Source organism: Oncorhynchus masou, chromosome 15, assembly GCF_036934945.1.
Source record: "Oncorhynchus masou masou isolate Uvic2021 chromosome 15, UVic_Omas_1.1, whole genome shotgun sequence".
In the NCBI taxonomy this organism is placed as follows: domain Eukaryota; kingdom Metazoa; phylum Chordata; class Actinopteri; order Salmoniformes; family Salmonidae; genus Oncorhynchus; species Oncorhynchus masou.
In genome coordinates this window covers 7852568-7878801 of record NC_088226.1, presented here as the reverse complement: position 1 = coordinate 7878801, position 26234 = coordinate 7852568, and the positions used below count along the sequence as shown (strand labels likewise).

At 44.5% G+C, this 26234-nt stretch overlaps 2 protein-coding genes across 2 annotated transcripts; one reads left to right on the top strand and one right to left on the bottom strand.

Annotated features, from left to right (window-relative positions):
• Window positions 1-201: 201 nt before the first annotated feature.
• LOC135555472 (ATP-dependent RNA helicase DDX39A-like) lies at window positions 202-8027 on the top strand. The gene is made up of 10 exons (XM_064987928.1): window positions 202-295; window positions 1187-1399; window positions 1656-1783; window positions 1889-2165; window positions 2417-2535; window positions 2670-2801; window positions 2914-3023; window positions 3213-3357; window positions 3532-3679; window positions 7815-8027. The coding sequence occupies exons 2-10, from the start codon at window positions 1192-1194 to the stop codon at window positions 7829-7831; spliced, it is 1284 nt and encodes a 427-aa protein (XP_064844000.1). The 5' UTR covers window positions 202-295; window positions 1187-1191; the 3' UTR covers window positions 7832-8027.
• A 709-nt stretch (window positions 8028-8736) lies between these two features.
• Window positions 8737-16963, bottom strand: LOC135555473 (CCN family member 1-like). Its single transcript, XM_064987929.1, has 5 exons — window positions 16754-16963; window positions 15521-15734; window positions 14457-14861; window positions 13921-14099; window positions 8737-11621 (listed from the first exon to the last, which is right to left on the bottom strand). Exons 1-5 carry the CDS (start codon window positions 16802-16804, stop codon window positions 11316-11318), a joined length of 1155 nt encoding a protein of 384 aa, XP_064844001.1. The 5' UTR covers window positions 16805-16963; the 3' UTR covers window positions 8737-11315.
• Between the last annotated feature and the right edge of the window lie 9271 nt (window positions 16964-26234).

Here is a 26234-nt window from a genome sequence, read left to right as displayed (position 1 = left end):
TCGTGCTTGGTTCTTGCCCACTATTTCCCATTGGAAACAACAGTCTGTGGGCTATCTTGGTTAGTTATAAAAATCTCGGACAGGAGTTCTATCGTCACTATTGATTGACAGCTTGACTTGGCCAATCGTGATAGAATTAGGAGTAGTTTCGTCAAATTGACATGTAAACCAACCAATGATATTACTGTATTTTAGAGGAGGCGGAAGTTCCGGCTTGTCGTATAAACTGAGGCCTCCTCTCCATGTGGTTTTGATGAGCATTTTTTTGGAGGTTGAATTGTAACATCGCTGTAAGGTAAGACGGTAGCGAATATTGCTTATTTGTGTCCTTTTGGGAATATTCTGGTTCTCGTAGTTGTATTATAAATCACCAACTGCTTTTGATGGTTTTCGGATAAGCAAGATATGCATTGTTAGTTCTGAGCAAGGCATCTGGGAGTAACGAAGGCTATTTTGCTAGCTAGGCTAGGACTAACGTTTGCTAACCAAAACCGATCAAAGTCGTTAAAAACAGTGGAGTTGGCCACGTGTGGCTCTACATGTTGTGTAATTTGGACAGTAGTTGGTTTAGTTCGATAGCGCTCTACATTGATAGTTTTATTAGTTAACGTTAGCTACCAGAACTGATAGTAATTTAGCTAACTAGGTTGGCCTGAGCTGTGTGCGGCAAAAGCAGAGTCGATTCATGACATTGTTTGCGTTACTATACGGATGTAACGTTTGCATTACTATACGGGTGTTACGTTACCAGAGGTATCTCTGATTTTACTCGTAAACAAGCTACGGAGCTAGCCAATACCAACCGTTGTTGACGAAACCTTTGTAGTTGCTTACCATTTATAACAAAATGCTAGCTAGCAACCATGGCCCCTGGTTTTGGTTGTAATACATAATTGAGCTGCTTATTTTGCTGTTGAACGTTTCCTGCAACTGTCAACGTCATGATTTAGTTAAACGTTATGGTTTGGTGTTACTGAATGTTAACTTAATAGTACTCTGATGTAGACTAACCTTACCATGGATAGTGGCGATGCTGGTCTCTTTCAAATCTCCTAATTGAATACATATTTTTATTTAAAAAATATGGTCTCGGGGACAGTCTTTAGTCAAAAACAACTGGTGACAGCTAGTGTGAATGACCAGCCATTATTGCCCCCTCACCCCCCTTCTATTTTTTTTTCTATAGACAGAATGGCTGAGAATGATGTTGACAATGAGCTGCTGGACTATGAAGAGGACGAGGAGCCTCAGGGAGCCCCTGAGACTACTGCCCCAGCAGGCAAGAAGGAGGTGAAGGGCTCCTATGTCTCCATCCACAGCTCTGGCTTCAGAGACTTCCTGCTCAAACCAGAGCTGCTCCGTGCTATTGTCGACTGTGGCTTTGAGCATCCATCTGAAGGTGAGTGCAATGGGTGGATGAGTGCTGTGAGTGGCATAAATGGAGGTCATGAATAGCAGTGGCATGTCTGTGGATACAATGGAGTGCCTGTATAGGAGGAGGCTGTGTCCAACGTCATTGGGTGTTGATGGACCACTTGTCAAAACAGTGCATGTGTTGTCCAAGGTGTGTTATGGTAAAACAATGGCTTTTTTGTTCAGATAAAGGTGGTGAACTGCATTCAGGTGTACTGACCAAATGCCTCATTGTTTTCCAGTTCAACATGAGTGCATCCCTCAGGCCATACTGGGCATGGACATCCTTTGCCAGGCCAAGTCTGGTATGGGCAAAACGGCAGTGTTTGTTCTTGCCACACTACAGCAGATTGAGCCTGTGGATGGACAGGTCAGTATCTGCGTTCTGCAAATGTCTCTTATGTCAAGTTTCAAATATTTGTTATGCATAACCCACAGGTGATCTATTCTCATCAAATACTACTCTTTTCTCTAGGTGTCAGTTCTAGTAATGTGCCACACACGAGAGCTGGCCTTCCAGATCAGTAAAGAGTACGAGCGTTTCTCCAAGTACATGCCCACAGTAAAGGCAGCCGTGTTCTTCGGGGGCCTGTCTATCAAGAAGGATGAGGATGTGCTGAAGAAGAACTGCCCTCACATTGTGGTGGGAACCCCTGGCCGAATCCTGGCCCTCATCCGCAACAAGACCCTCAACCTAAAGAACGTCAAGCACTTTGTCCTGGATGAGTGTGACAAGATGCTGGAGCAGTTGGGTGAGTCCTTGCTTATTATTCATGTCCTTTTTGGAAATGCTCCTTCACTCGACTGTTAATCCAACCCATTTTTGTTATTTACCCCCTGAAAAATGATTTCTATCAATTGCAATCTTGATTTGGGTTTCCCCAATGGAAATCTGTTGTTGCATATAGACTGAGTAAAGTGGATGTCTTGGTTCTTGGCTATTCTGGGGGGTAGTTTGAGACTTGGCTGTGTTATCCATGGTCCCATTTCTCTCATGTTTCAGACATGAGGCGTGACGTACAGGACATCTTCAGGCTAACACCACATGAGAAGCAGTGTATGATGTTCAGCGCCACACTCAGCAAGGAGATTCGACCGGTCTGCCGCAAGTTCATGCAGGATGTGAGTGCAGGGGGTAGCACTGCCACTTCATGTGGTTATGGACTCAAGTTGTTGTTTGTAAAACAGCACAACTTTGCATTGACTTCATAGAAGTATTTTTGTGGTTCTGAAGTGACATGCTCTGTCTCCTGTAGCCCATGGAGGTGTTTGTAGATGATGAGACCAAGCTGACGCTGCACGGTCTGCAGCAGTACTACTGCAAGCTGAAGGACAGCGAGAAGAACCGCAAGCTCTTTGATCTGCTTGATGTGCTGGAGTTCAACCAGGTAAACCCACACACTAATGGTATAACTTTTATCCCTGTAAGAAGTCTTATTTGTGCTGTTTCCTTGTAAATTTGTTTGCTATATTTCTGTAATGTCTCCTGTGTACCTCTAGGTGGTGATCTTTGTCAAGTCAGTGCAGCGCTGTGTGGCGCTCTCTCAGCTACTGGTGGAACAGAACTTCCCTGCCATTGCCATCCACAGGGGCATGGCTCAGGAGGAGAGGTCCGTCTCTGTTGCTTACATGCACGCTTTTCTCTCACATCTCAAATGAAATAGAGCCCCAAATGCTGGCTTTTTGTGTAGCTGAAAGCCTCTTCAATTAACTCAGCACAGTTTCCTTCAAAGGTCAGCCTCTACATCTAGTAATACCTATAGCAGCTGTGTTAATCCTCTCTGGCTGTCTATGCCCAGGCTGTCCCGTTACCAGCAGTTCAAGGACTTCCAAAGGCGGATCTTGGTGGCCACCAACCTGTTTGGCCGAGGGATGGATATCGAGCGAGTCAATATTGTCTTCAATTATGACATGCCTGAGGACTCGGACACCTACTTGCACAGGGTGAGTCACATAACTGAAGGAGCCTCAAACGCCTGTGTTCTGGTTGTGAATGGTATTTCCAAATACCGATTGCATCTGACGAGTTCATCAACTTGTCATTGGCCTCTGTAGATCTCCCTCCAAAGGCTCATATTCTTTGAGTTGTCACTCCCATTTGACCCTTTTGCCCTTCAGGTGGCCCGTGCTGGGCGGTTTGGAACCAAGGGTCTGGCTGTGACCTTTGTGTCAGATGAGACCGATGCCAAGACTTTGAATGACGTGCAGGACCGCTTTGAGGTCAATGTGGCCGAGCTGCCAGAAGAGATCGACATCTCCACTTACAGTAAGTCTTTCTCCATCCTTATACACTCAAACTGACATAACTATTACTCAACTTGCAAGAATAAAAAGTGATCTTTGTCTTCTGATGTTTAATTCAATGTTTAAAGGGAATGAATGTAGCGGGTCAAAGTGACTTGGCGATCATAACAAATGTCAATGTGTCTGGGGTAAGCCGCATCTGTTAATCGTTTGTACTCTAATGCTGGGCCTGAAAGGTCAGGGGGATATTGTCAGCTCATTGAACCCCCCAAGATAATTGCCTGGTATAATAACTCCCTTAGTAATGGTGGTGACTAGAGAGAATTGGGCTGTCCTCCACACAATATCAGTGCCACCCGAAAGTCATCTGTTCTTTTGACCTATCAGTTGGTCGACATTTTAAAGTGTTATTTATCTATTTTTCCATAGCGCTTGTCTGGTGCTTTAAGCCAGGGTTGTCAAACTCATTCCACGGAGGGCCTAGTGTCTGCTGGGTTTTGGTTTCTCCTTTCAATTAAGACCTACACAACCAGATGTGAAGTTCCTTACTGAACAGTGACCTTGAGGAATTAAGTCCAAGGGAGGCGCGAAAGCCCTTAGACACTCTTCCCTCTGGAATGAGTTTCACACGTACTTTAAGTACACATTTTGATGAAATAAACAAATGACTCCGGAGCCAGAGAACCTGTACCTGAACATCCTACTAGCCTTCACAGATTCTGCCATTATGTTCTCTTCTACCAATTTGTGTGCCAGTTAAAGGTTTCATATGCACTTTTTCATGGAACAGTGGTAATAAATTATATACAAATATAAGTCACTTCTATTGCCAACTATGTAAAATATGCCAACAAATAAACATTGTAGGCTGCAGATTAATATTGTGATAACTGTTTTTTTTTTTTTTAACCACTCCACATTTCTTGTTAACAAACTAATTTTGGCAAGTCAGTTAGGACTTTGCATTACACAAGTAATTTTTTCCAACAATTGTTTACAAACAGATTATTTCACTTATAATTCACTATCACAATTTCAGTGGGTCAGAAGTTTACATACACTAAGTTGACTGTGCTTTTTAAACAGCTTGGAAAGTTCCAGAAAATTATGTCATGGCTTTAGAAGCTTCTGATAGGCTTTTTTTTAAAAACCTTTTTTATTTAACTAGGCAAGTCAGATGACAAATTCTTATTTTCAATTACGACCTAGAAACATTGGGTTAACATTTTTGTTCGGGGGCAGAACGACAGATTTTTACCTTGTCAGCTCGGGAAAACGATCTTGCAACCTTTCAGTTACTAGTCCAATGCTCAAACCACTAGGCTACCATCTGGTTCATCCTTGGGAGCAATTTCCAAACGACTGAAGGTACCACTTCATCTGTACAAACAATAGTACGCAAGTATAAACACCACGGGATCACGCAGCCATTGTTCTGCTCAGGAAGGAGCCTTGTTCTGTCTCCTAGAGATGAATGTACTTTGGTGTGAAAAGTGCAAATCAATCCCAGAACAACAGCAAAGGACCTTGTGAAGATGCTGGAGAAAACGGGTACAAAAGTACCTATATCCATAGTAAAATGAGTCTTACATTGACATAACCTGAAAGGCTGCTCAGCAAGGAAGAAGCCACTGCTCCAAAACCACCATAAAAAAGCCAGGCTACGGTTTGAACTGCACATGGGGGGACAGATCATACTTTTTGGATTAATGTCCTCTGGTCTGATGAAACAAAAATGGAACTGTTTGGTCATGATGACCATCGTTATGTTTGGAGGAAAGGGGGAGGCTTGCAAGCTGAAGAACACTATCCCAACAGTGACTTTTTTTAACCTTTATTTAACCAGGCAAGTCAGTTAAGAACAAATTCTTATTTTCAATGACGGCAGAACGACAGATTTGTACCTTGTCAGCTCAGGGGTTTGAACTTGCAACCTTCCGGTCACTAGTCCAACACTCTAACCACTAGGCTACCCTGCCGCCCCCCGCATGGGGGTGGCAGCATCATGTTGTGGGTGTGCTTTGCTGCAGGAGGGACCGGAGCACTTCACAAAATAGATGCCATCATGAGGAAAAATGTGGATATATTGAAGCAACATCCCAAGACATCAGTCAGGAAGTTAAAGCTTGGTCGCAAATGGGTCTTCCAAATGAACAATGACCACAAGCATACTATCAAAGTTGTGGCAAGATGGCTTAAGGACCACAAAGTCAAGGTATTGGAGTGGCCATCACAAAGCCCTGACCTCAATCCTATAGAAAATGTGTGAGGGCCTCCCGGGTAGCGCAGTGGTTAAGGGTGCTGTACTACTGTGCCATCAGAGACTCTGGGTTCGCGCCCAGGCTCTGTCGTAACCGGCCGCGACCAGGAGGTCCGTGGGGCGACGCACAATTTGGCCTAGCGTCATCCGGGTTAGGGAGGGCTTGGTCGGTATGGATGTCCTTGTCTCATCGCGCACCAGCGACTCCTGTGGCGGGACTAACCAAGGTTGCCAGGTACACAGTGTTTCCTCCGGCACATTGGTGCGGCTGGCTTCCGGGTTGGATGTGCGCTGTGTTAAGAAGCAGTGCGGCTGGTTGGGTTGTGTATCGGAGGACGCATGACTTTCAACCTTCGTCTCTCCCGGGAGTTGTAGCGACGACACAAGATAGTAGCTACTACAACAATTGGATACCACGAAATTGGGGAGAAAAAGGGGTAAAAAAAAAAGAATGTTTTGGCAGAACTGAAAAGGCGTGACACCAGAACTGAAAAGGCGAGACATTCCTGACACCAATTCTGTCAAGAATGGGCCAAAATTCACCCAACTTCCTTGTGGAAAGCTTGCTGACGGCTACCCTAAATGTTTGACTCAAGTTAAACAATTTAAAGGCAATGCTACCAAACTCTAATTGCATGCATGTAAACTTCTGATCCACTGGGAATGTGAAAAATCATTCTCTACTATTATTCTGGCATTTTACATTCTTAAAATAAAGTGGTGACTGACCTGACCTAGGACATGGAATGTTTACTAGGATTAAATATATTTGGCTAAGGTGTATGTAAACTTCTGACTTCAACTGTAAATTTCCTATAAATCACATTGGCTACGCATGGCCTGTCTGCAACAAACTCAAAACCTTATCAATTGGGTCCAGCCCGACCCGTGCGCTAGTGAACTTGCAACATGAAATAAAATACCCTGTTTTGCTGCACCAGTGAGCTCTGAACAGAAACCACCGTAGGCTATTTGTGCAAAGGGATAAGAAGTAATCAGGTAGGCCTTTTTTTTAATATCTTTTTAATTTCCACGATCAGAGCATAAAATTTTCCCTTTCACTCAGTGGTTATCAAAAGAGACAGGGCAGGAAAGATTTTTCAAATACATTGAGTAACTATTGTCACTCTCAATGCATGTTAACAGACTTTGTTACTTTAGTTACTTTAGAGCTCCAACTCATCAGTGGTGGTGAGTTAAGCCAATCAGAAATGCAGCACATCCCCAAATGGGCACTTTATTAAAAAAAACATTTTTTAAACGTCTACATTTGCAAGCAGACCATGTAGCCTTAGGCCTAAATTTATACTTACCGGTAGTCAGTTGAGCATCCTTAGTCAACATTGACAGGAGCACTTTAAACAAAAGACAATTAGTCAATGAAATTAAATGCATCTAAAGTTGTTTCTCACAAGTGTAGCATAGGTTGTGCGCTCTGACAATGCATTGAATATTAGTCTTATTGTTCATTAACAGAAATTATGATAAACAAACACTAGAAATTGACTCAATCGTGCATGTACTACTGGTGACTTAATGGGGAATTGATAGACACAAAGGGCAAACGATTCTCATAGTGAATTGGCGGGAGTGGGTTCTGGAGAGGTGTTGTGCATCTTCACCGCCATCCCTGTGGCCTCTAGTGGATTAGGCCACCGACATGCGCGACTCACAGGTTTGTTTCATGCTCGAATCAAAGGTTTCTTATGTGCCATAAAGACACAAATGTGGGGATAGCCCTAAACTGGGTAGGTCTTAGTGAATGGAGACTCCGTACATGTTTAAACGTATGGTGAAAAGCTGGAATGCCCAGCTGGTGCTTATGGAGATGGTCTTCAGAAGTGTCTCTTCTTGCCTTTCTCACCCACCACTTTTTTTTCTTCTATTTTCTTTCTAGTTGAGCAGTCCAGATGAGTCCTCCATCCCAGAAGTAATGTCCGCTAACCCTGAATCTGTCCTTGTTGGGATGAAAAACCTTCCTCGCTGTTTTATTTTAAGCTCTATTCCTTGACTGTTCACCAAATGTATTTTTATTTTATCATTGGGGGTTGTCTGGTTTTAATTTTGTTTATTTTTGGTCAATGAAATTAAAACTTTTTATAAAATTCCAGTTTCTGATCCAATTTGACAGGTTACATGTTATGTACAATGGTGTGCGTATTAAGAAATTCTTCAAGTGACTTTATTTTTGCTAGTTAAATGGGACCATAAATTCCCCATTCAGAATGATTTCATGCGAGCTTACAAACGTTGGGCCCAATCTAAAACGCAATCAGGAAAGTGTATAAAAAGCTTCTTCGAAATTACTCTTTACTGTGAGTCCCAAGCATGTGGTGGTTGCATGCTGGCTCACTGTCAGGGCTGGGAAATCACGGCACACCTTCATAAGGGCTTGTAAAAGGAGGGACCATCACGGCTTATTTGGAAGAACCATAGTGTCTGCTGGTGCATGACTGACCCCAGGGATCGTGGCTCTATTAATGGGAGCGTCCTTCCATTGGGTAATCGCATATCTGCCTAATGGTAAATTTATTTATACAGGAATCAAACTGTTAAGGGTGTCCTATCACATAAAACAGCATATTAATGCTAATTGGCCACATCTCTGTAGTGTTTGAACCATATGTTCCCAGATATCTTTAGTGAAACCGGGTTGTGACAGAGTATAGCCGTCTTCATTACAGAAGTCATTGGATGAAGGCGTCGTCTAAGGGAGTTATGTTTAGTGGCTTGACTGAACATTACCGCAAGCAATGCGTGTTATGGTTTGGAAAGCACAAGACATTTCATATCAGTGAATTTATTTACCAAAATAAGTTTAATATATACACCTTTTTATTAGGGTTAGTGTTCCCACCAGACCACATCTCCGGGTTAGTGTTCCCACCAGACCACATCTCCGGGTTAGTGTTCCCACCAGACCACATCTCCATGTTAGTGTTTGTTTACGGGAAACTGCGGGTTATCTAGCTCGCCCCGAACATGTGGAAGAGTAGCTTTGTCAGAGGCACCTGTGTAGATATGTGAAACTGCTATACAGTCTTATTAGAATTATTTCTCTTGGAGAGAAGGCCGACAGAGCTAGGAGTGCAGGCGTGACTTTTGTAGCGGGTTCGTTTTTTTGTTTTTTTTTGCTTAACCTAAAGCTCCCAACCTGCTACGAAATTCACTTCCGGTTGTAGCGATCCTCTAGGCGGAACTGAAAGGGTGCAGTTGTTCATTAGGTAATACATCAACATACTTTATTCCAAATGCAGCATGAACTCAATTAGCCTGTAAATCAAAGTTAGGACAAATCAACCAGATATGCTTTTATACAAGTTTTCAATCACTTGCTCAATAAAGCGCAGAGATTGGAAATGGCAGTGTGTGCTGTGCCCACATCACAGAGCCCAGACTTGCTCAGTGCTAGCTATACATGGACTGGTTAATGGTTTTAAGTTATAACTCATGGATTGGTCTGTTAACAGCAAACAAGGATGCATATGTACGTGGCTGCTCTATAGTGTCGTTATAAAACCAAAGACTTCTCAAATCACAATCGACATAGGTAAGCGTGATGGCAGTGTCTAACCATTCAGAACGTCCATTTATTTTACAAAGTCAATCACCTAACAGGCTGTGTGAGGCTACTATGAACGCCTGTCTCAACCTGAAGTTGCACAAAAAGTTGAATCATAAAAATAACACTCATGGACTAATGTAATATGGGCTTCAATATTTGAATCCTCTAATACTTTTCATGGAGTCAGAGGGAAAAGCATGTGAATTACATATTTTAGTTTAAGATATACCACTCAGATTCAGTCATGAACAAGGCTAAGGTGCATGAATTATCAACCCTTCCTAATAGGGAAGAATTTGGCATTTTAGTAATTCTGAAGAGGTCTGTCTCACCAATTCAGAATCTTAACCTCCAACTTCAAACAACTGTTGTGCTATAACAGACTACTGACATGTCTATGCAAAGGAGGCCATTTGTAACCATGTAGTGCTGACCCCTTTGTAGTGTCCTCATGTCCGCTTCATTCTCTAATGAGCATGATATCGTCGACATGTCAACCTTCAATGGCAGAGAGCAGATTTAGACACCTCAAACATAAAGCAACATGAGTAAGTTGTTTTGTGGAGTATTGCGGATCAGTTGCTAGATTACAGGCCAGATTGAGTCTGAAACGGTCCCGCCCGCTAGTTACAAATTACATGTTTACTTCATATGCAGGCATTTTTATTTTTATAACAAACCAGAGGGTGGCTGAGGCTCTTTCTACCCCTCAGTCAGGATTGTAATTTGCTTCAAATCAGCAACACGACTTCTCAATGCCAGAATCCAAGGCTTGTTCCGCTGGCGCTAGGTTAAATGTCTCACTGTTTCAGGGCTGAGGCATGGAGGAGTAAGAAAATGGGGACTGGTCCAACATCTAATGACCTATCACACACACAAAGCCTCAGCCAACAGCTTTTGCGCCAGTCTGTCTCTAACCATAACATCTCTCCTTGGGGAGTTGTGTTCGTCCACTATTGCTCAGGTAATGTGGCTGTTTGATGACAGTGAACACCGGTGAGACCAGGGGTCAAGTCCCAGACCTCATGGAACTCCCCTCTGTCTGCTGACAGATCTCAGCTGTTTTGTCTCTCTCAGGGTCCTCCGGTCATGCCGCTCCAAACATAGCAGCATCGATTCTCTCATTGGTACCCACTGTGTCATCGTCTCTGTCACAACAATAAATATCATTACAAATACAAAAATGTCCCTTCTGGAGCATTCTGTGGAGTGTCCATCTTCTGTCCCACAAAAACATTGTCTTTTAGTGTCTTCATTTGGTTACGCAAATAGCAGGTATTGGAAATCTACTGGAGAAGTCACTGTTTCTATGCAAGTCTGATTCTCCTTCCACTCAAACCAGACCTGCTTGCCATTGACAGGCCGACTATGCTGGCCATCACCATGAAATGAAACACCTTACCGTCCACAAGTCTACTGGGTGTGTGTGCAGCAGCTGGGTTGGAGTCTGCATTGGGTGTGTCCCACCTTTCTCTATTGTCCCCAAAGTGTGGGTTCTGTCCCAGAGTACAGGAGTGCATGGGGAGTGACAAAATAGTGACTGGGCAAATCCATATGTCTATTTACACACTTTGGTGATTCCGGTTGATGAACCACAAAGGACCGGGTGTCTACTCTAAGGCCGGCACTAGTCACTCATCTCTGTCCAGAATGCAGATCAACCAATCAAATTCCTTCTCCCAGGCCTCCCAAAACATGCTCCAGGAGGGTGGTGGGGGATCTTTGCATCTGGCTAGTGTCTAGTCAAAGATACTCTTAGGACTACTTCTCTATCAGGGTCTTGGCTGGGGGGGGTAAAGTGATTGGGAGCGAGTGAGGGATATGAGGGGGACGCTAGTCGGAGAACTTGTGTGTGTCTCCGTAGAGCCACTGCTGGGGCGGGAGGGCAACTTCGTTCAGATGACTGCACTTATCACTGCACTTGCAGGACTGCACGAACATGACGGAGTGGTCGAAGCGCTCGCTATCAGGGCAGGCAAAGGTCACGGAGGCGGTGCGTGTGCGGCGGGGCGAGCAGCAGCGGCCGTCCACACACACGCCGCAGTAGTTGGGCCGGTAGAGACGCGTGCTGCGGCAGCCAGCATAGGACAGACGCAGGGGCTCTGGGGCCTTGTGGGTACGGGAGCACTTCCTCCCTTTCTGTGGACAAGAGAAAGAGTCTGGGTTAGTCACTGTACAATCCCAGTGAATTACAACTACAGTGATGCTGGCACAGGGAGAGAAAATCTGAGGAAAGGTCAAAACAACAAGACCAGGGCTAGAGCGGGGCATGGTGATAGTATGGGTGGGTGGGCATCCAACAGTTATGAGGTGGCATAGTGTCACATTAGCGCCCAAACAACTCTCAAAACACAGAGAGAACATTAAGACAGGTGCCTAACAACTAGACTCATCAGTGAATAACTGCTCTGGTGAGATGTGGAGAGCGTTTAAGGGTGTTACATGAAACGAGAGAAAGCGAGGGAGTGGGAGAATAGAGAGCGCTTTGCGTCATACACACAAGAGCCTATTAACACAACACACAGAGACCGGGGCAGAGTGGGAGAGGATGGTAGCATGGTGGATGTGGCTACATGTTAGCTCCCACAGAACTCAAGGATAAGAGTCTCTACATTCCACTATCATAACTATTTGGTGCCTTGTACTGTTGGTCTTCAGGTCTTCTAATGATGCTTTTTCCATTCACAGTTCAGTTGAACTTGTTCCACAGCAAATGTACTGTGAATAGAGTGGGCTCAGACACACACTGGGGGAGCTTGCCAGAGGGAGGGGCACTTAATACCATGATATTAATATGGATGTGGGCACACCCCTGTCCACACAGTCTCTTAAGGTTTAGACTGGGATGCAGGCATTGACCTAAATACATGTACCTACAATGTATGAAGACCGGGGGACTATTAAATGGTTGCCACACCAAAATGGTGACCGCTGCAATCCCTTCCTTAAAGGCGGTCTGAACTTCCTGAATTAGCCTCGGTTTCAATTCTCATCATTAGAAAATGCGACTGAGAACGAGATTTGGGTCATGGAGGAGTGCTTTGATGTGGGTGTCTCGTGTGTGTAAGAATGTGGGAAGCGTTTGTACTTTCATTCTGCCAAAAACAGTACAGTCACTCATTCTTCTAGATCAAGGGTTCCCAACCTTTTTTCCTCCAAAAAAAAAAAAAGAATTTAAAGTCAGGCCCCCTTTATTTTTTACATGAATGTTTATTGATTTAGCCTTTATTAATTACACGACCAGCTTGATTTGGTTTAACGTGAAGTACTTAGGAAAATATTATTTGAAGCTAATTTCCTGCAATTCTCTGTAGTTTAACAAGACTCAACATCTTTTTGATAATAATCCAAAATAAGTTCTAGACCCGTTTCCCCCTGTTATTCCGCTACCAAATGTGTTTTATGATATTTATATGAACTCTCAATTTAATTATATATATATTCTCTTGTAAACAAAGTGAATAGATCAATTGATAGCGACAGTCACACATTGTATAAGATTACCTCTCAAGCACAGTCCAATTTCTTTGAGTCCTCGACTTTAGAAGGTCGTAGCTCCGCTTCTGAATGTTATAGAGCCAAACCAAATATATTCCCATGTGCATCAGTCGAGTGTTTCTCTGGCATTTTACCATTTGTTTCTAGCCTAAAGTGTCACCGATGTATACGTCATCTCAAATCAAGGAATGTCCCACGCCCCACCATGAAATGTTGGCATACCCTATGGGGGGCTGTGACCCATAGGTTGGGAACCCCTATTCTAGATAACGTTAAACAGTCTAACCAAGTCTTGTCTGGAAGTAGACTAGCTAGCCAACTTCTTTCGCCGATTAGCTTCAGCTGGCCAGTGAACAACCGTGGCAAATTTGGTTTGATAGCATATCTGTGTGGCTAGTTGGGGACCGTCAATAAATTACACAATGTAAATGGGACAATATTTTCATGTTGCACATCTTTCAATTGTCTAATTAAGTACTTTCAATATATGCATTTAATTTCTACAGCTTCTAATTAAATCAAATTTGTAGCTGTTGGCATTTTAAAATATTGTCCCATGTACATTGTGTGATTTACTGGTCCTTAGCTAGCCCCATAGTGATATTGAATGTCAAACCAAATTTACCTTGGGGCATTATGATTGGGGTGTGTGCAGCTGGTTTCCAAATTGATGATTACTTGGGTGCTGTGGGCAGGATTGAAATAAACCCCCAAAAATCTGTTGTGGTACCCTTCATTCTGTGACATACCATTTTTTCCTAATTATCTCACAAATCTCAGTTTGGGATGAGACTGACTTTATGACCCAAATGATCCTATTTACACTTTGTAGTCAATTTTGGCAATTTTTATACCCTTCACACACACACACACACACACACACACACACACACACACACACACACACACACACACACACACACACACACACACACACTACCTTGATGGGGATGGACATGGAGCTGCAGGGCCGGATGTTGCACAGACGCGTCTCCTTCACTAGCTTACACTGTGCGTTCTCATTGGTGACACGAGAGGACACAGCCATCCCACAGCTGCGTGAGCATTGAGACCAGCTCGTGGTCTGGACCACACACTGCCCTCCAAACTGCCTCCATGCTGGACGGAAGGAGAGAGTGGGGGAGAGAGGACCAGAGGGAGAGGCAGAGAGAGATGTAAGCACACTGCCCTCATTCACAGAACAGGCAACACTGACGCATAGAGGAGGGTGATTACAGAGAAGGAAAAGCTGGACGACAGAGGTATACGCTGTGAGAGAGTGGTGTGTGTGCCTCTGGTGCACAAGTAGTCAGTGGAAAACATGGCACACACACACACACAGGGAGATGCAGGGGAAAGGCTAGGAGTGCACAGTGGGTCTGTTTGTGAGTCGGGGGCGAAAACACAAACATGGCGTTTTACTGCGGAGAGGAAACAGACGGCGCTCTAAGGCAACATCACGGCGCCCTCTCTTACCCGCCAGGTGCTTCTGCCTGCGCAGCTTGTCCCACGTCTTCTCTACCTCCACCAGCTCATTTCCCATGGTATCCTTGGGTTTGTAGTGGTATGGTTTGTAGGGGTAGGCAGGGTAGGGCATGAAGGGGAAAGGCGGGTAGGCTGGAGGCAGTGGGTGCCCGTGTACTGGGGGTACAACGGATGAGCCCTTGTGGCAGTCGATACTGAGGCAGCACTGCCCAGGCACCTTGACCATGCGAGGGGCAGGGCAGGAGGGTGATGCCAGAGGCACGTGGCTGGGGCACAGAGGCACGCAGCCCACCGCCCCGTCAATGCACGTACACTGGTGCTTGCAGCCAGCCCGGAAATTCTCCCCGTTCTGGTAGATCCGTCCGCTGTATTCGCAGGGGCGACCCTCGAGCTTCGCTGTTAGGGGAGATAGATAAAAAAAAGGAAAGACAATGATGTCTGTATGTAGAAGGATCTGAGGTATCACTAGCCTATGGCCATGCCTTTGATTGTATTGCTTAAAACACAATGAGTTCAAGTTGAGTGAGGTAATAAACAAAGTGGAGGAGGGGGACAACAGAGACAAAGGAAGAGAGAGGGAGAATGGGCACATCAACAAGAATGGTCCAGAACTAATTGTGTATTAGAAGTAGGAAGTGACGTGACAGTAGGAGGAGGTAGACACTCTATCCCTAGTTTAATGAAGGAGCCTCTATTCTTAGTCCAGGGAGGAATTTTGACTTGTTTACGATGTCGTTCCGCTTCAGTCCCTCTGCGGGACTTCATGCAACACCCCCAAATACCCTCCTTTATATAGAAACCACCCCCCTCACATAAAAATACCCATCTGTGTGCACGCGCATGCGGCAACTCACGGACCTAGATGAATACATTCTGCCCCCTGCTCTCAGCAGTGTGGCTCAGGAAAATGATCTCTCTTCTAAACATGGCACCAGTTTCAAACCCCAGATCCATATCAAAGACAACCAACATTCACTTTTCATTGAATCCATACAACCCCAGACTAAATCCAACCCTCGTGAACCCTGACAACCCCGTTTGTATTGTGTACATACCTCTGCAGATGCCATGAGTGTGGCCCACGTCATTGCCATAGTTACACTCCAGCCCCTTGTGGTGGTCACAGGGGTGTGAGTCGTGGCAGTCCTGGTTGAGCTGGGCAGCACACACCTTACAGCAGCCACAGCCGCCAGGTACAGAGCTGACCCCCGGGGGACAGGAGGGGGGTCCTGCCGGGCACTCACACATCACAGGGCAGCCAGCTCTCACCTGGTTGGAGGGAATGGTGCAATACAGAGGATTAAAAAAAGGATTTCAATGAGGGCAGTTCATAGTCTAAACAATAATAGAGCGAGAAACTGTTTGTTTCAAGTGGAGTCAGGCTACACAGAGCACAGAAGATCTTCAAAGTGTGTTTGGCTTAAATATTCACTAAATATCCAGTAGCACTAACCCCCTAGGACACTTTCCCACTCTCTGTTGCTGTCGCCTTCCTCTTGGCAGGGATGAAAGAGAAATTCAATGTGACCCCCTCCCTGAGTCCCAACACCACAGCCCCCCATAACCCTGATAAAAAGGTTTTGGGTCTGCCTGTCTACAGCCTGTCTACAGGATAAGACTATCCAAGGTATCCCTCTGCTGCCATGCCATCCTGGGCCAGGGGGATTGAGTGGTGGGGTCTAAATTGTTTCCACACAGCGGGTTCCATCTATTTCCAGACCTGAATGTGTCACTCTTCATCTCAGTTTGGGAGCCCTAATTGGGTTATTGTGTACCACTGGGGTTTAAAGGGCAGTCGTGGTCCAATATTCCAATGATATTCAGGAACCCAGGTAAAACATGAGCACTTGAGTCAGGTTAACATCATCCGTCATGTCATGCATTAGATTCAGATAACTACACTGTTTCTTTCTGTCTCCATCTTAGTGTATAGAAGACACTGTGGTCAACATCACTTTCATTAAAGTACAGTACCCTATTTTTGTTTTATGGAAACATATTTTAGTAGTGTGGTGGCACCATCTGGCCATAAATGTTCACTGTAAAGGTAAAACGACAGCATTTACTCAACTCTAACATCAAATTCACAGTGCATTCACATTAACGCAATATTCAGAGACACAAAGGCATTTCTTATAACGCTGAAGACAAGAGGACCAGTACGCTTGTCGGTGGTGCAGTCTGTTGACTACCCGCCACTTTGGTGACAGGAGACCGACCCGATACGTGAACTTCTATTTACAATGTTTACACAAGCTTGGCTGAAGCCAAAGTACAAAAACACTTACCAAGGCAACAGTCGTCATTTGAAACAGAACAAGCAATATTAACGTCCTCATGTTGTCAAATGACAATTGAATGAAAAAATAAAGAAAATATAACTTCTGCCACAAGAAGATAATTGTTGTTTTCGTCCACGTACAAAACCCCACAACGGGAACTGTCAAACAAGGCGCAGTAATTCCAAAGTTAATGTTTAGTGTTCTTCCTGGAATATTAACACGGACACATTTTAATCGATTCATTTTTGCAGCTCGGTTATATATTGTCCCCGTGCTTTTTGTTGCAGCTCCGCCTACCACATTCGGGTTAGCCAATTAAGAGGCGGGCATGAGGCCAGGGTATTCCAAAGGGGGATGAGAGGTTTGAGGCGTGGCCAACTATGAATGTGTTCATTCATAAAATAATCTGAATTACTACATTCCAGAGAGGACCTGGCTTTTGGTGTTTATTTATTTTTGTTTGTATTAAAATAATATTATTGATGCTTTTAAGTTGTTTTCACACGCATACCTCTGTCCAGCTGCTGTTTTGTGAAAGGCAAGATAAATATACTCAGCTGGCTAGTGTGTGCTACATTAATACTGGAACAGCCATAGAAAACAGTTAGGAATTTGGTCCCTTTCTTTAAAAAAATACTTGACGAGGAGAGCGAGACGGATAAAGTATACATATAGATGGGCGTGTAGACGTTTCAGTGGAATTAGCTCTGATATACCAAAATATTGCACAAGTCTACCAAGGTGGTGGTGGAAATGACAGTGATAACTCCCCTTTCAATCTATCACTCTCTCCTCCTTCCATATCCTGTCTGTCGTCAACATCCATCTCTACCCTTCATAGATTCCCTTGGTGCCCCTCTAGGTGGCCTTCATTCGCCGCTCTCTCTTCCTCTCACAGACATCTATTGAAGAGAGTGTGCTAAAGGTCCAGTGGTGGTGAGTCCAGACCAAAGCAGAGCGGAACGGAGGTGAGAACAGTCGGGCTAATCCAGGGCTCGCTCCCATGGACACGGACACAGGAAGCTCTCGGTTTACCTGAGCTGGTACACACTTTGACCACATAGTGTGCCCTGTTACACACTGATACTGTGTTAGAGGTAGACACACGTACAACAATCCACTGACACACTGTTAAACTGTACAGCATATCATGCAAACATACAGTACCAGTCAAAAGTCTGGACACACCTACTCATTCAAGGATTTCTTTATTTTTTACTATTTTCTACATTGTAGAATAATAGTGAAGACATGAAAATTATGAAATAACACATGTAATCATGTAATAACCAAAAAAGTGTTAAATCAAAATATATTTTATATTTGAGATTCTTCAAAGTATCCACCCTTTGCCTTGATGACAGCTCTGCACACTATTGGCATTCTCTCAACCAGCTTTATGAGGTGGTCACCTGGAATGCATTTCAATGAACAGGTGTGCCTTGTTAAAAGTTAATTTGTGGAATTTCTTTCCCTAATGTGTTTGAGCCAATCAGTTGTGTTGTGACAATGTAGGGGTGGTATACAGACCACATCCATATTATGCCAAGAACAGATAAGCAAAGAGAAACGACAGTTTATCATTACTTTAAGGCATGAAGGTCAGTCAATCTGGAAAATGTCAAGAACTTTGAAAGTTTCTCCAAGGGCATTCACAAAAACCATCAAGCACTATGATGAAACTGGCTCTCATGAGAACCGCTACAGGAAAGGAAGACCCAGAGTTACCTCTGCTGTAACGGATAAATTCATAGAGTTAACTGCACCTCATATTGCAACCCAAATTAATGGAGTATAAGTAATGGAGTATAAGTAATAGACACATCTCAACATCAACTGTTCAGTGGAGACTGCGTGAATCAGGCCTTCATGATCAAATTGCTGCAAAGAAACCACTAGTAAAGGACACCAATATGAAGAAGAGACTTGCTTGGGCCAAGAAACACAAGCAATGGACATTAGACCGGTGGAAATCTGTCCTTTGGTCTGATAAGTCCAAATTATAGATTTTTGGTTCCACCATCATGTCTTTGTGAGATGCAGAATAGGTGAATGGATGAACTCCGCATGTGTGGTTCCCACCGTGAAGCATGGAGGAGGAGGTATGATGGTGTGGGAGTGCTTTGTTGGTGACACTGTCAGTGATTTATTTAGAATTAAAGGCACACTTAACCAACATGGCTTCCACAGTATTCTGCAGCGATATGCCATCCCATCTGGTTTGTGCTGAGTGGGACTATCATTTGTTTTTCAACAGGACAATGACTCAAAACACACTTCCAGGCTGTGTAAGGGCTATTTAACCAAGAAGGAGAGTGATGGAGTGCTGCATCTTATGACCTGGCCTCCACAATCACCCAACCTCAGCCTAATTATGATGGTTTGGGAGCAGTTGTACCACAGAGTGAAGGAAAAGCAGGCAACAAGTGCTCCGCATATGTGGGAACTCCTTCAAGACTGTTGAAAAAGCATTCCTCATAAAGATGGTTGAGAGAATGCCAATAGTGTGCAAACCTGTCATCAAGGCAAAGGGTGGCTACTTTGAAGAATATAAATATATTTTGATTTGTTAAACACTTTTTTTGTTACTACATGATTCCATATGTGTTATTTAATCATTTTTATGTCTTCACTATTATTCTCACAATGGAGAAAATAGTAAAAAATAAAAATCCTTTAATGAGTAGGTGTGTACAAACTTTTAACTGGTACTGTACACTGACATGAACTGTGACGACAAAGTTTGCCGCATTACACACTGTTTTACTGAGTAAGACACGCAGACTGTACACACACATACACACACTCCTTTATCCTCTTCCCACTCAATCCATCTCTGTCTCTTCCTGACTGTGTAATGAGGTGATGTAATTGGTCAAGGTAAGAAGATCCCTCCCAGTGAGCAAAAATGGAGGGGTACGTAATAGATGGACACACTCACAGCCATGTTGTTGTTTTCATATTTCCTCAAAGCTTAGGCTACCATGACTCATCAAAGGACTTGTCCTTTCCACTGTAGTCTGAACTGGTCCCGCCCAACGCATGCATACACTTTCCAATATATAACACCAACAGAAAACACACACGCACAGACACTCAAATTCACACACACACTTCTATCTCTCTCTCTCTCTCTCTCTCTCTAATGAGATGGATATTCACGCATAGACATTGCAAGTATTCAATGACCTTTCTGCTGACCTTTGCATTCTATGTTGATAGCAAACTGGTAATAGCTAAAGTGACACTGGTTTGTTTTCAGATATTTGACTACTTCAGTGGAAATCCCTCCCTGTTTATGATCAAATGGAATTCACAGCGGTAAGCAGGAAGGTAAAGGTGGCAGCTGAGGAAGAGATCAAACATTATACTTTCATAAACAAGTCTGTGGAAATCAGTGGAGGCTGCTGAGGGGAGGACGGCTTATAGTAATGGCTGGAACGGAGCGAAAGGAATGGAAAGGGGGTTACCTAGTCAGTTGTCCAACTGAATGTATTCAACTGAAATGTGTCTTCCGCATTTAACCCAACCCCTCTGAATCAGAGAGGTGACGGCATCAAACCATGTGTTTAAAGTATTTGAAACCATTCAACTCATCCTCCCCAATTAAGCTGTCACAAAGCTTCTGTGGTGGAAAGAGAGAGACATGGAGAGACTGAGAACAGAGAAAGAGAGTAAAGAAGGGGGATAGTTCTGTGAGATTACTGAAAAGAAAGATGAGGTCTGCCATTTCATGACTGGCAGTTCAGACCCAATTCCTCCATTACCAACTTTTATTCCAAAACAACAGAACAAGTTGGTTCTATGAGAAAGGTAAAAAAAGAGATGGTCAGCTGGAGGGAAGGCATGGGGTGTGTAAGAGGTATAGATAGTGTGTTTAAACCTCAAGAGGTTGATGGTACCTTAATTGACCATGTTGTTGCTACCATGCTGTGTTGTCATGTGTTACTGCCTTGCTATGTTGTTGTCTTAGGTCTCTCTTTATGTAGTGTTGTGTTGTCTATCTTGTTGTGATGTGTGTTTTGTCCTATATTTTAATTTTATATTTTTAATCTCAGCCCCCACCCCAAAGGAGGCCTTTTGCCTTTTGGTAGGCCGTCATTGTAAATAAGAATTTGTTCTTAACTGACTTACCTAGTTAAATAAAGGCTAAATATATACAAACAAATAAAAACAATTGCAGAGGACCTGCTTGTGGTAATTGTTGGAGAGGAATTGGTGAAATGGTATCAAACACATAACCATATGCCATTCCATTTGCTCCCTTCCAGCCATTCTTATGAGCCGCCCTCCCCTCAGCAGCCTCCACTGGTTTACACATGCGAGGCGAAGGGGGAGGATTAGAAGAGAAGGGGGACAGGTGTGGAGTGTTTGTTCAGGAGGGAGCTCTTGCTTGCCACACCTGTTGAGGTGCATTCTGTTACACAAAAACACACACACATTTTTGTGCACTACAACTGTATGTATATGTTCAAATCACATCAGCATTGGGTGTGTGTCTCAATGCTGGCACATGGGAAGGGGCAGGGTGACTAGGAGTGAGAGAAAGAACACAGCCTGTTCTAAAACAAGTGAAGAGAGAGAGGTTATGGGAGAGAGAGGGAGAAGGAGAAAGGAGGAAAGAGAGGAATTTAAGTACCACAGTTATTTTTAAACCTAGAACAGGAACTCTTCTGTTGACTTCCACACTGGTAGAAGAGTAGAGCAGCACGGAGACGGAGAGGACAGAAACACACACACACACACACACGTCCCTTGTGCACCTACACACGTGTGCACGCCTCTACTGCTACACACTATCAGGTTTAGCTCACTCCATGCATTTACATCCTTATGCAGGTACACTTTACTACACTACGTGTGCATGCACATATTCACACTCACTCTTAAACACATGCGCACATTAGCATTATACTGTACGTGTAAATATGCTTTCCTATATATCAACAGTCTGTATACACTTTCACTCTTCACACTAAACATAGACCAAGTAGTCATTCATTTCAATCAAACAAAGCCCTTTTCAAATAGCTATGCATTTGAAATCAAACAATCTCCTAATTGACAATAATTTAAGATGTATAGAGGGGAAATAAAGAGCAGACAGAGGTCTTTTTTATTTTATTTTTTATTTTACCTTTATTTAACCAGGCAAGTCAGTTAAGAAAAAAATCTTATTTTCAATGACGGCCTAGGAACAGTGGGTTAACTGCCTGTTCAGGGGCAGAACGACAGATTTGTACTTTGTCAGCTCGGGGGTTTGAACTTGCAACCTTCCGATTACTAGACCAGGTCTAAATTAGAGAGCTTGTGTCTGGACAGAGAGAGAAAGGCTCTGAGTCTGTATGCAGCACAGATGACAGAGCAGAAACAGTGAAAATGAAGAGACTGAGAAAAAGTGGACTTGGACTTTGGTTTCTGTTTCACTTTAATTTAAATAAGTACAAGGCTATTTACTGTACTTTCCCTGTTGGGAACAATTTAACCTAACAACAGCCATTTTCCTGTGCCATGTACTATATGTGTCACCAGGCCATTATGAGTAAGGACATTGGGGTTTGGCGAGGATGAGGCTTGGACAAAGCCCAGATAGCACCCTGTGAACAAAGAGTGTACACTTTCTCATTCATTATTCCTTTGTTTGGGGGTGACATAAAATCTCAGCCTCATCAATGGTTGTTCTGGGCCCACTGTCCTGTCTGTCCTGTGGAGTGAATGGGCAAGGGGGAGAAGGAATGAGAGGAAACAAGATAGACCAGTTAGCAGTCCAAAAAAAGGGGTTGCTGCTACATGTGACATGGGGCCTTATAACAGCTACGTCAATGGTTACCATTAGCCTAGCGCTCGGGTCAGCTTGATGATGAGTGAGGTCAGGGGTGGCACATACTGTGGGCTCAAGGAACGTAACAAGGTCAAAGGGCACCGGAAACTGGGCCACCTGTGCCTGTTGATCAGTCGTAATGAAATTTACTGACTCTGCCCACCCCCTGCCACCCAGCCTTGGTCACACCCTCTCTTTTGGCCCACTCACCCTCTCTTTTGCCCCCCCCCACCTCTAAGATGTCACAGAAAGCACCCTTGTTCTCGACCTCGCCCCCTGTCTGCTGGGATCCCTCAAAAATCCCAGATATCCCTGAAATTTCCGGTGCAATGTTTGTTTGGCGGCTAATGGGAGAGGGGCGGGTGGACTTAAAAAAAAAAAGAGCCTGACTCACAAACATTTTGGGCTGCGTTTGAGGGTAAACACATAAACGGCAGGCTGTGCGAGGCGGGCAGTGAGGAGGACTGAGACGCCGGTGTTCTGGCCCTGACATGCAGCTCCCACCACAGGCTGCACACAGAGGACAGCACTGTTCAGGCCCCAACAAACACCTCAAAAACAACATGGGCCTCCTCTCTGATCAGGGGAGGGGGCCCTCTGCGGGGGGTATCTGGACACGGCCTATAGACGGACAAGGCAGGGCACACCATTACTGAAACGCTGAGGTTGGTTCACTTGTTGATGTTAATCCTGAGAAACAACAATGCCCTGGATCTTTCAAACTATACATGCTAAATTTCATGCAATTGAAATGTGACAGGACAACATATCCTTAGAAACTATTCATGTGATTATTTGTAAAGGACGTACAGTATAATAGGCAAGAGCAATACATTATACCTGGATAAGACTTGTTAAGGATGTGTAGGCGTAATGAGCTATAGGCAAATACATTATATAACCTTACATAAGCTAAGTGTCAGTCAGAATATGCCAAAGTAACAAGACAGAAAACCACATACAGTGTAAACACAAATGGGCCTCTTGAGTTGAGACCCCTTTCCTTTGCTGGACAATATCACTTCCTCCTGAAGGGCAGAGAGTGGAGGAGGGGTACAGGCAAGGGGTGGAAGGGGGCGTGTGGGGAGGTGCATGGCGAGGGTGGCGGAGAGTTTTCGGGAAGCAGCAGGGGTACATGCAGGAGGGAGCCAGACTGACAGATAGGCGGGAGGAAGTGGGGGCGTCTGTCTCTCCTGTGGTTAGCTGCTGGATGTGAATACCCCTCTCTGTGTCCAGCCATCCTCTCTCTGAACCCACTCTGCTGCGGTTTACTTCTGTTGGGGGAAATGGCCTCCTCTCTATCTCCAATCCCCAGACTTTGTAACCACTGGCACAGTCCACCATCTCCCTCTGTCTCTGGGGTGAAGGACGGGACATATCTGTCATTGGCTTGGTCCTCTCCTTTACAGTCCAGCCTCCTCCTTCTCCTCTTCACCTTCTGCTTCTCTTTCACTCCTCCCTCTCCAGTCCCAAGATCATCTCGCATTTTAAGAGGAGACACTGCTCTGCCCCATCTTGCTCTGCCTTTGATATGGGTCCTTAGGGGTGGGGAAAGCTGAGAAAAAGGCTGTCCGCCCTGCTGTCTGCTTTCAGCACTGACTATGAATGAGAGTGTATCTGTGAGAGGTCCTGTTGGTGGTTCTAATACAGTGAGCCCATGTGCACTCATGAGTCTCTTGGGCTGTGTTTGTGTCTCTGAGTCAGTGTTTATGTGAACGTCCTTCTCTGACACTACGTCATTGTGAGTCAGTTGATGTGGGAGTGTGTTGATGTGGGTGCCTAACAGTAAATCTTGGAGGGTGTGTGTTCCTGAAACCTTGCCGGCGTGTGTATTCACAGGCAGCACCGCTCTGGATCTGCGGAATATGGAGCGGAGACGTCGGTGGGGTGGTAGGCTGGCCGACAGCCCCGATGGTCCGATGCTCCGGAACAAGGGTGGGGGGCAGAGGGTGATAGAGGGTCTCATCTCTTCACCCGTCCTCTGGAGGATTACATCTGCTCCTCTCTCCTCCTCCCCCTCTTGAAGGTGCCTGCAGAAGTCATCAGATCTGTCTACACGTTCAAACTGCCAGTGTCGGGAAGGCTGGGACATTTTCCCTTATTACAGGTGGCGGTAGATGGGAGTCTGTGTTTAATAGTATTGGATGGGGTAAAACATTTCACTTGGTAAAATGACCACCTCTGGTTGATATGCTCAGGGAAGACCTCGTTAGACTTTTCCTAAATGTACTTAGTTTTTAAAAAATCCTGAAGTCACTTCACCAATGTCCGGATAGGTCATAAACATCTCGTTCAACAAGGCACCCTATAAGTAGACAGTGGATACAAATTTACAGAATTATCACAGAGCACAGGAGGTTAGTGGCACCTTAATTGGGGAGGACGGGCTCATGGTAATGGTTGGAGGGGAATTAGTGGAATGATTTGAAATACATCAAACACATGGGTTCCATTTGCTCCGTTCCAGCCATTATTATGAGCCGTCCTCCTCTCAGCAGCCTCCACTGACACAGAGTTATTCAGAGTTAAGTCATCAAAGCTATGGTACTGCACGACATCCAGAGAAAACAGTCACTGTCCATGAAATCACTGAGACATAATATAGCAGTGGTGAAACAGGGGAGGCTGGTGGGAGCAGCTATAGGAGGACAGGCTCGTTGTAATGGCTGGAATGGAATACATGGGACGGTATCAAACATATCACACATATGGAAACCACAGGTATTACTCCGTTCTATTAATTCCATTCCATCCATTACAATGAGCCTGTCCTCCGATAGCTCCTCCCACCAGCCTCCACTGCTGTGAAAAGACAGAATAATAAACACAGAGGAAAGGACAGTCAGAGAGAAAACATTGAGTGCAGTGCAATGAGTATGTGTACAAAAGCTAATTCATGGTAAGAAGTACAACAGGTCTACAAAGAATACGTGAAAGCCACTCACAGGGTCAGGTGTATTCTCTCTGCATTCTCAGTTCTCAACTTCAGGAATGAGCTGTCATTGTTAATGCAGCAGTCTGGTCCTCCTGTCCATCTGTCCACACCATCATCATCATCATCATCATCAGCAGCAGCAATGCCTTGCCCCCATTTCTGAATCCATTGTCGGTCTGTCTGCTGTCTCCTCTACTCTCTCCACATCTAGTCTCAGTCTCCTCTGCACCTCACACACCCACATCTCTCTACCTTTCATCCCGTGGCCATCTGACATGAAAGGTGGTCGAGACAGCCTCACTTCTCACTTTCATTTTAGTCTCCCCATCAATTATGAATGAATAGCTCTCTGAAGAGAAAGGGCCAGCATGGTACCTATATTGACAATTTCGCTTAGGTGAATTTATAGGTGCCTGAGCTCAATGCAGTGAACTTTGTAGGCAGATAGCTTATAGCGGTTTAGAGCGTTGGTGCAGTAACCGAAATGTCGCTGGTTTGAATCCCTGATCCGTAAAGGTGAAAGAAATATACCGTTCTGTCCTTGAGAAAGGCAGTTAACCCCAAAGAACTGCTCCCCGGGCACCGATGACGTAGACGTCGATTAAAGCAGCCGCCAGTACCTCTGTGATTCCGTGTGGTGGGGTCTCCACGATTTGCATATCCACCTCACCTCTATCTCCAGGTTTTCCCATTGTTTTGCCAGAGAACCTTTCATAGCCCTTCAAGTGCAC

Coding starts and splice junctions, on each gene's coding strand:
- LOC135555472 (XM_064987928.1), top strand. CDS start 1,192: ATGGCTGAGAATGATGTTGACAATGAGCTGCTGGACTATGAAGAGGAC. Junction 1,400..1,655: donor CTTTGAGCATCCATCTGAAG/GTGAGTGCAATG, acceptor ATTGTTTTCCAG/TTCAACATGAGTGCATCCCT. Junction 1,784..1,888: donor TTGAGCCTGTGGATGGACAG/GTCAGTATCTGC, acceptor TCTTTTCTCTAG/GTGTCAGTTCTAGTAATGTG.
- LOC135555473 (XM_064987929.1), bottom strand. CDS start 16,804: ATGAGGACGTTAATATTGCTTGTTCTGTTTCAAATGACGACTGTTGCC. Junction 14,862..15,520: donor CACTCATGGCATCTGCAGAG/GTATGTACACAA, acceptor CTCCCCTAACAG/CGAAGCTCGAGGGTCGCCCC. Junction 11,622..13,920: donor CCATGTCCATCCCCATCAAG/GTAGTGTGTGTG, acceptor TCTTGTCCACAG/AAAGGGAGGAAGTGCTCCCG.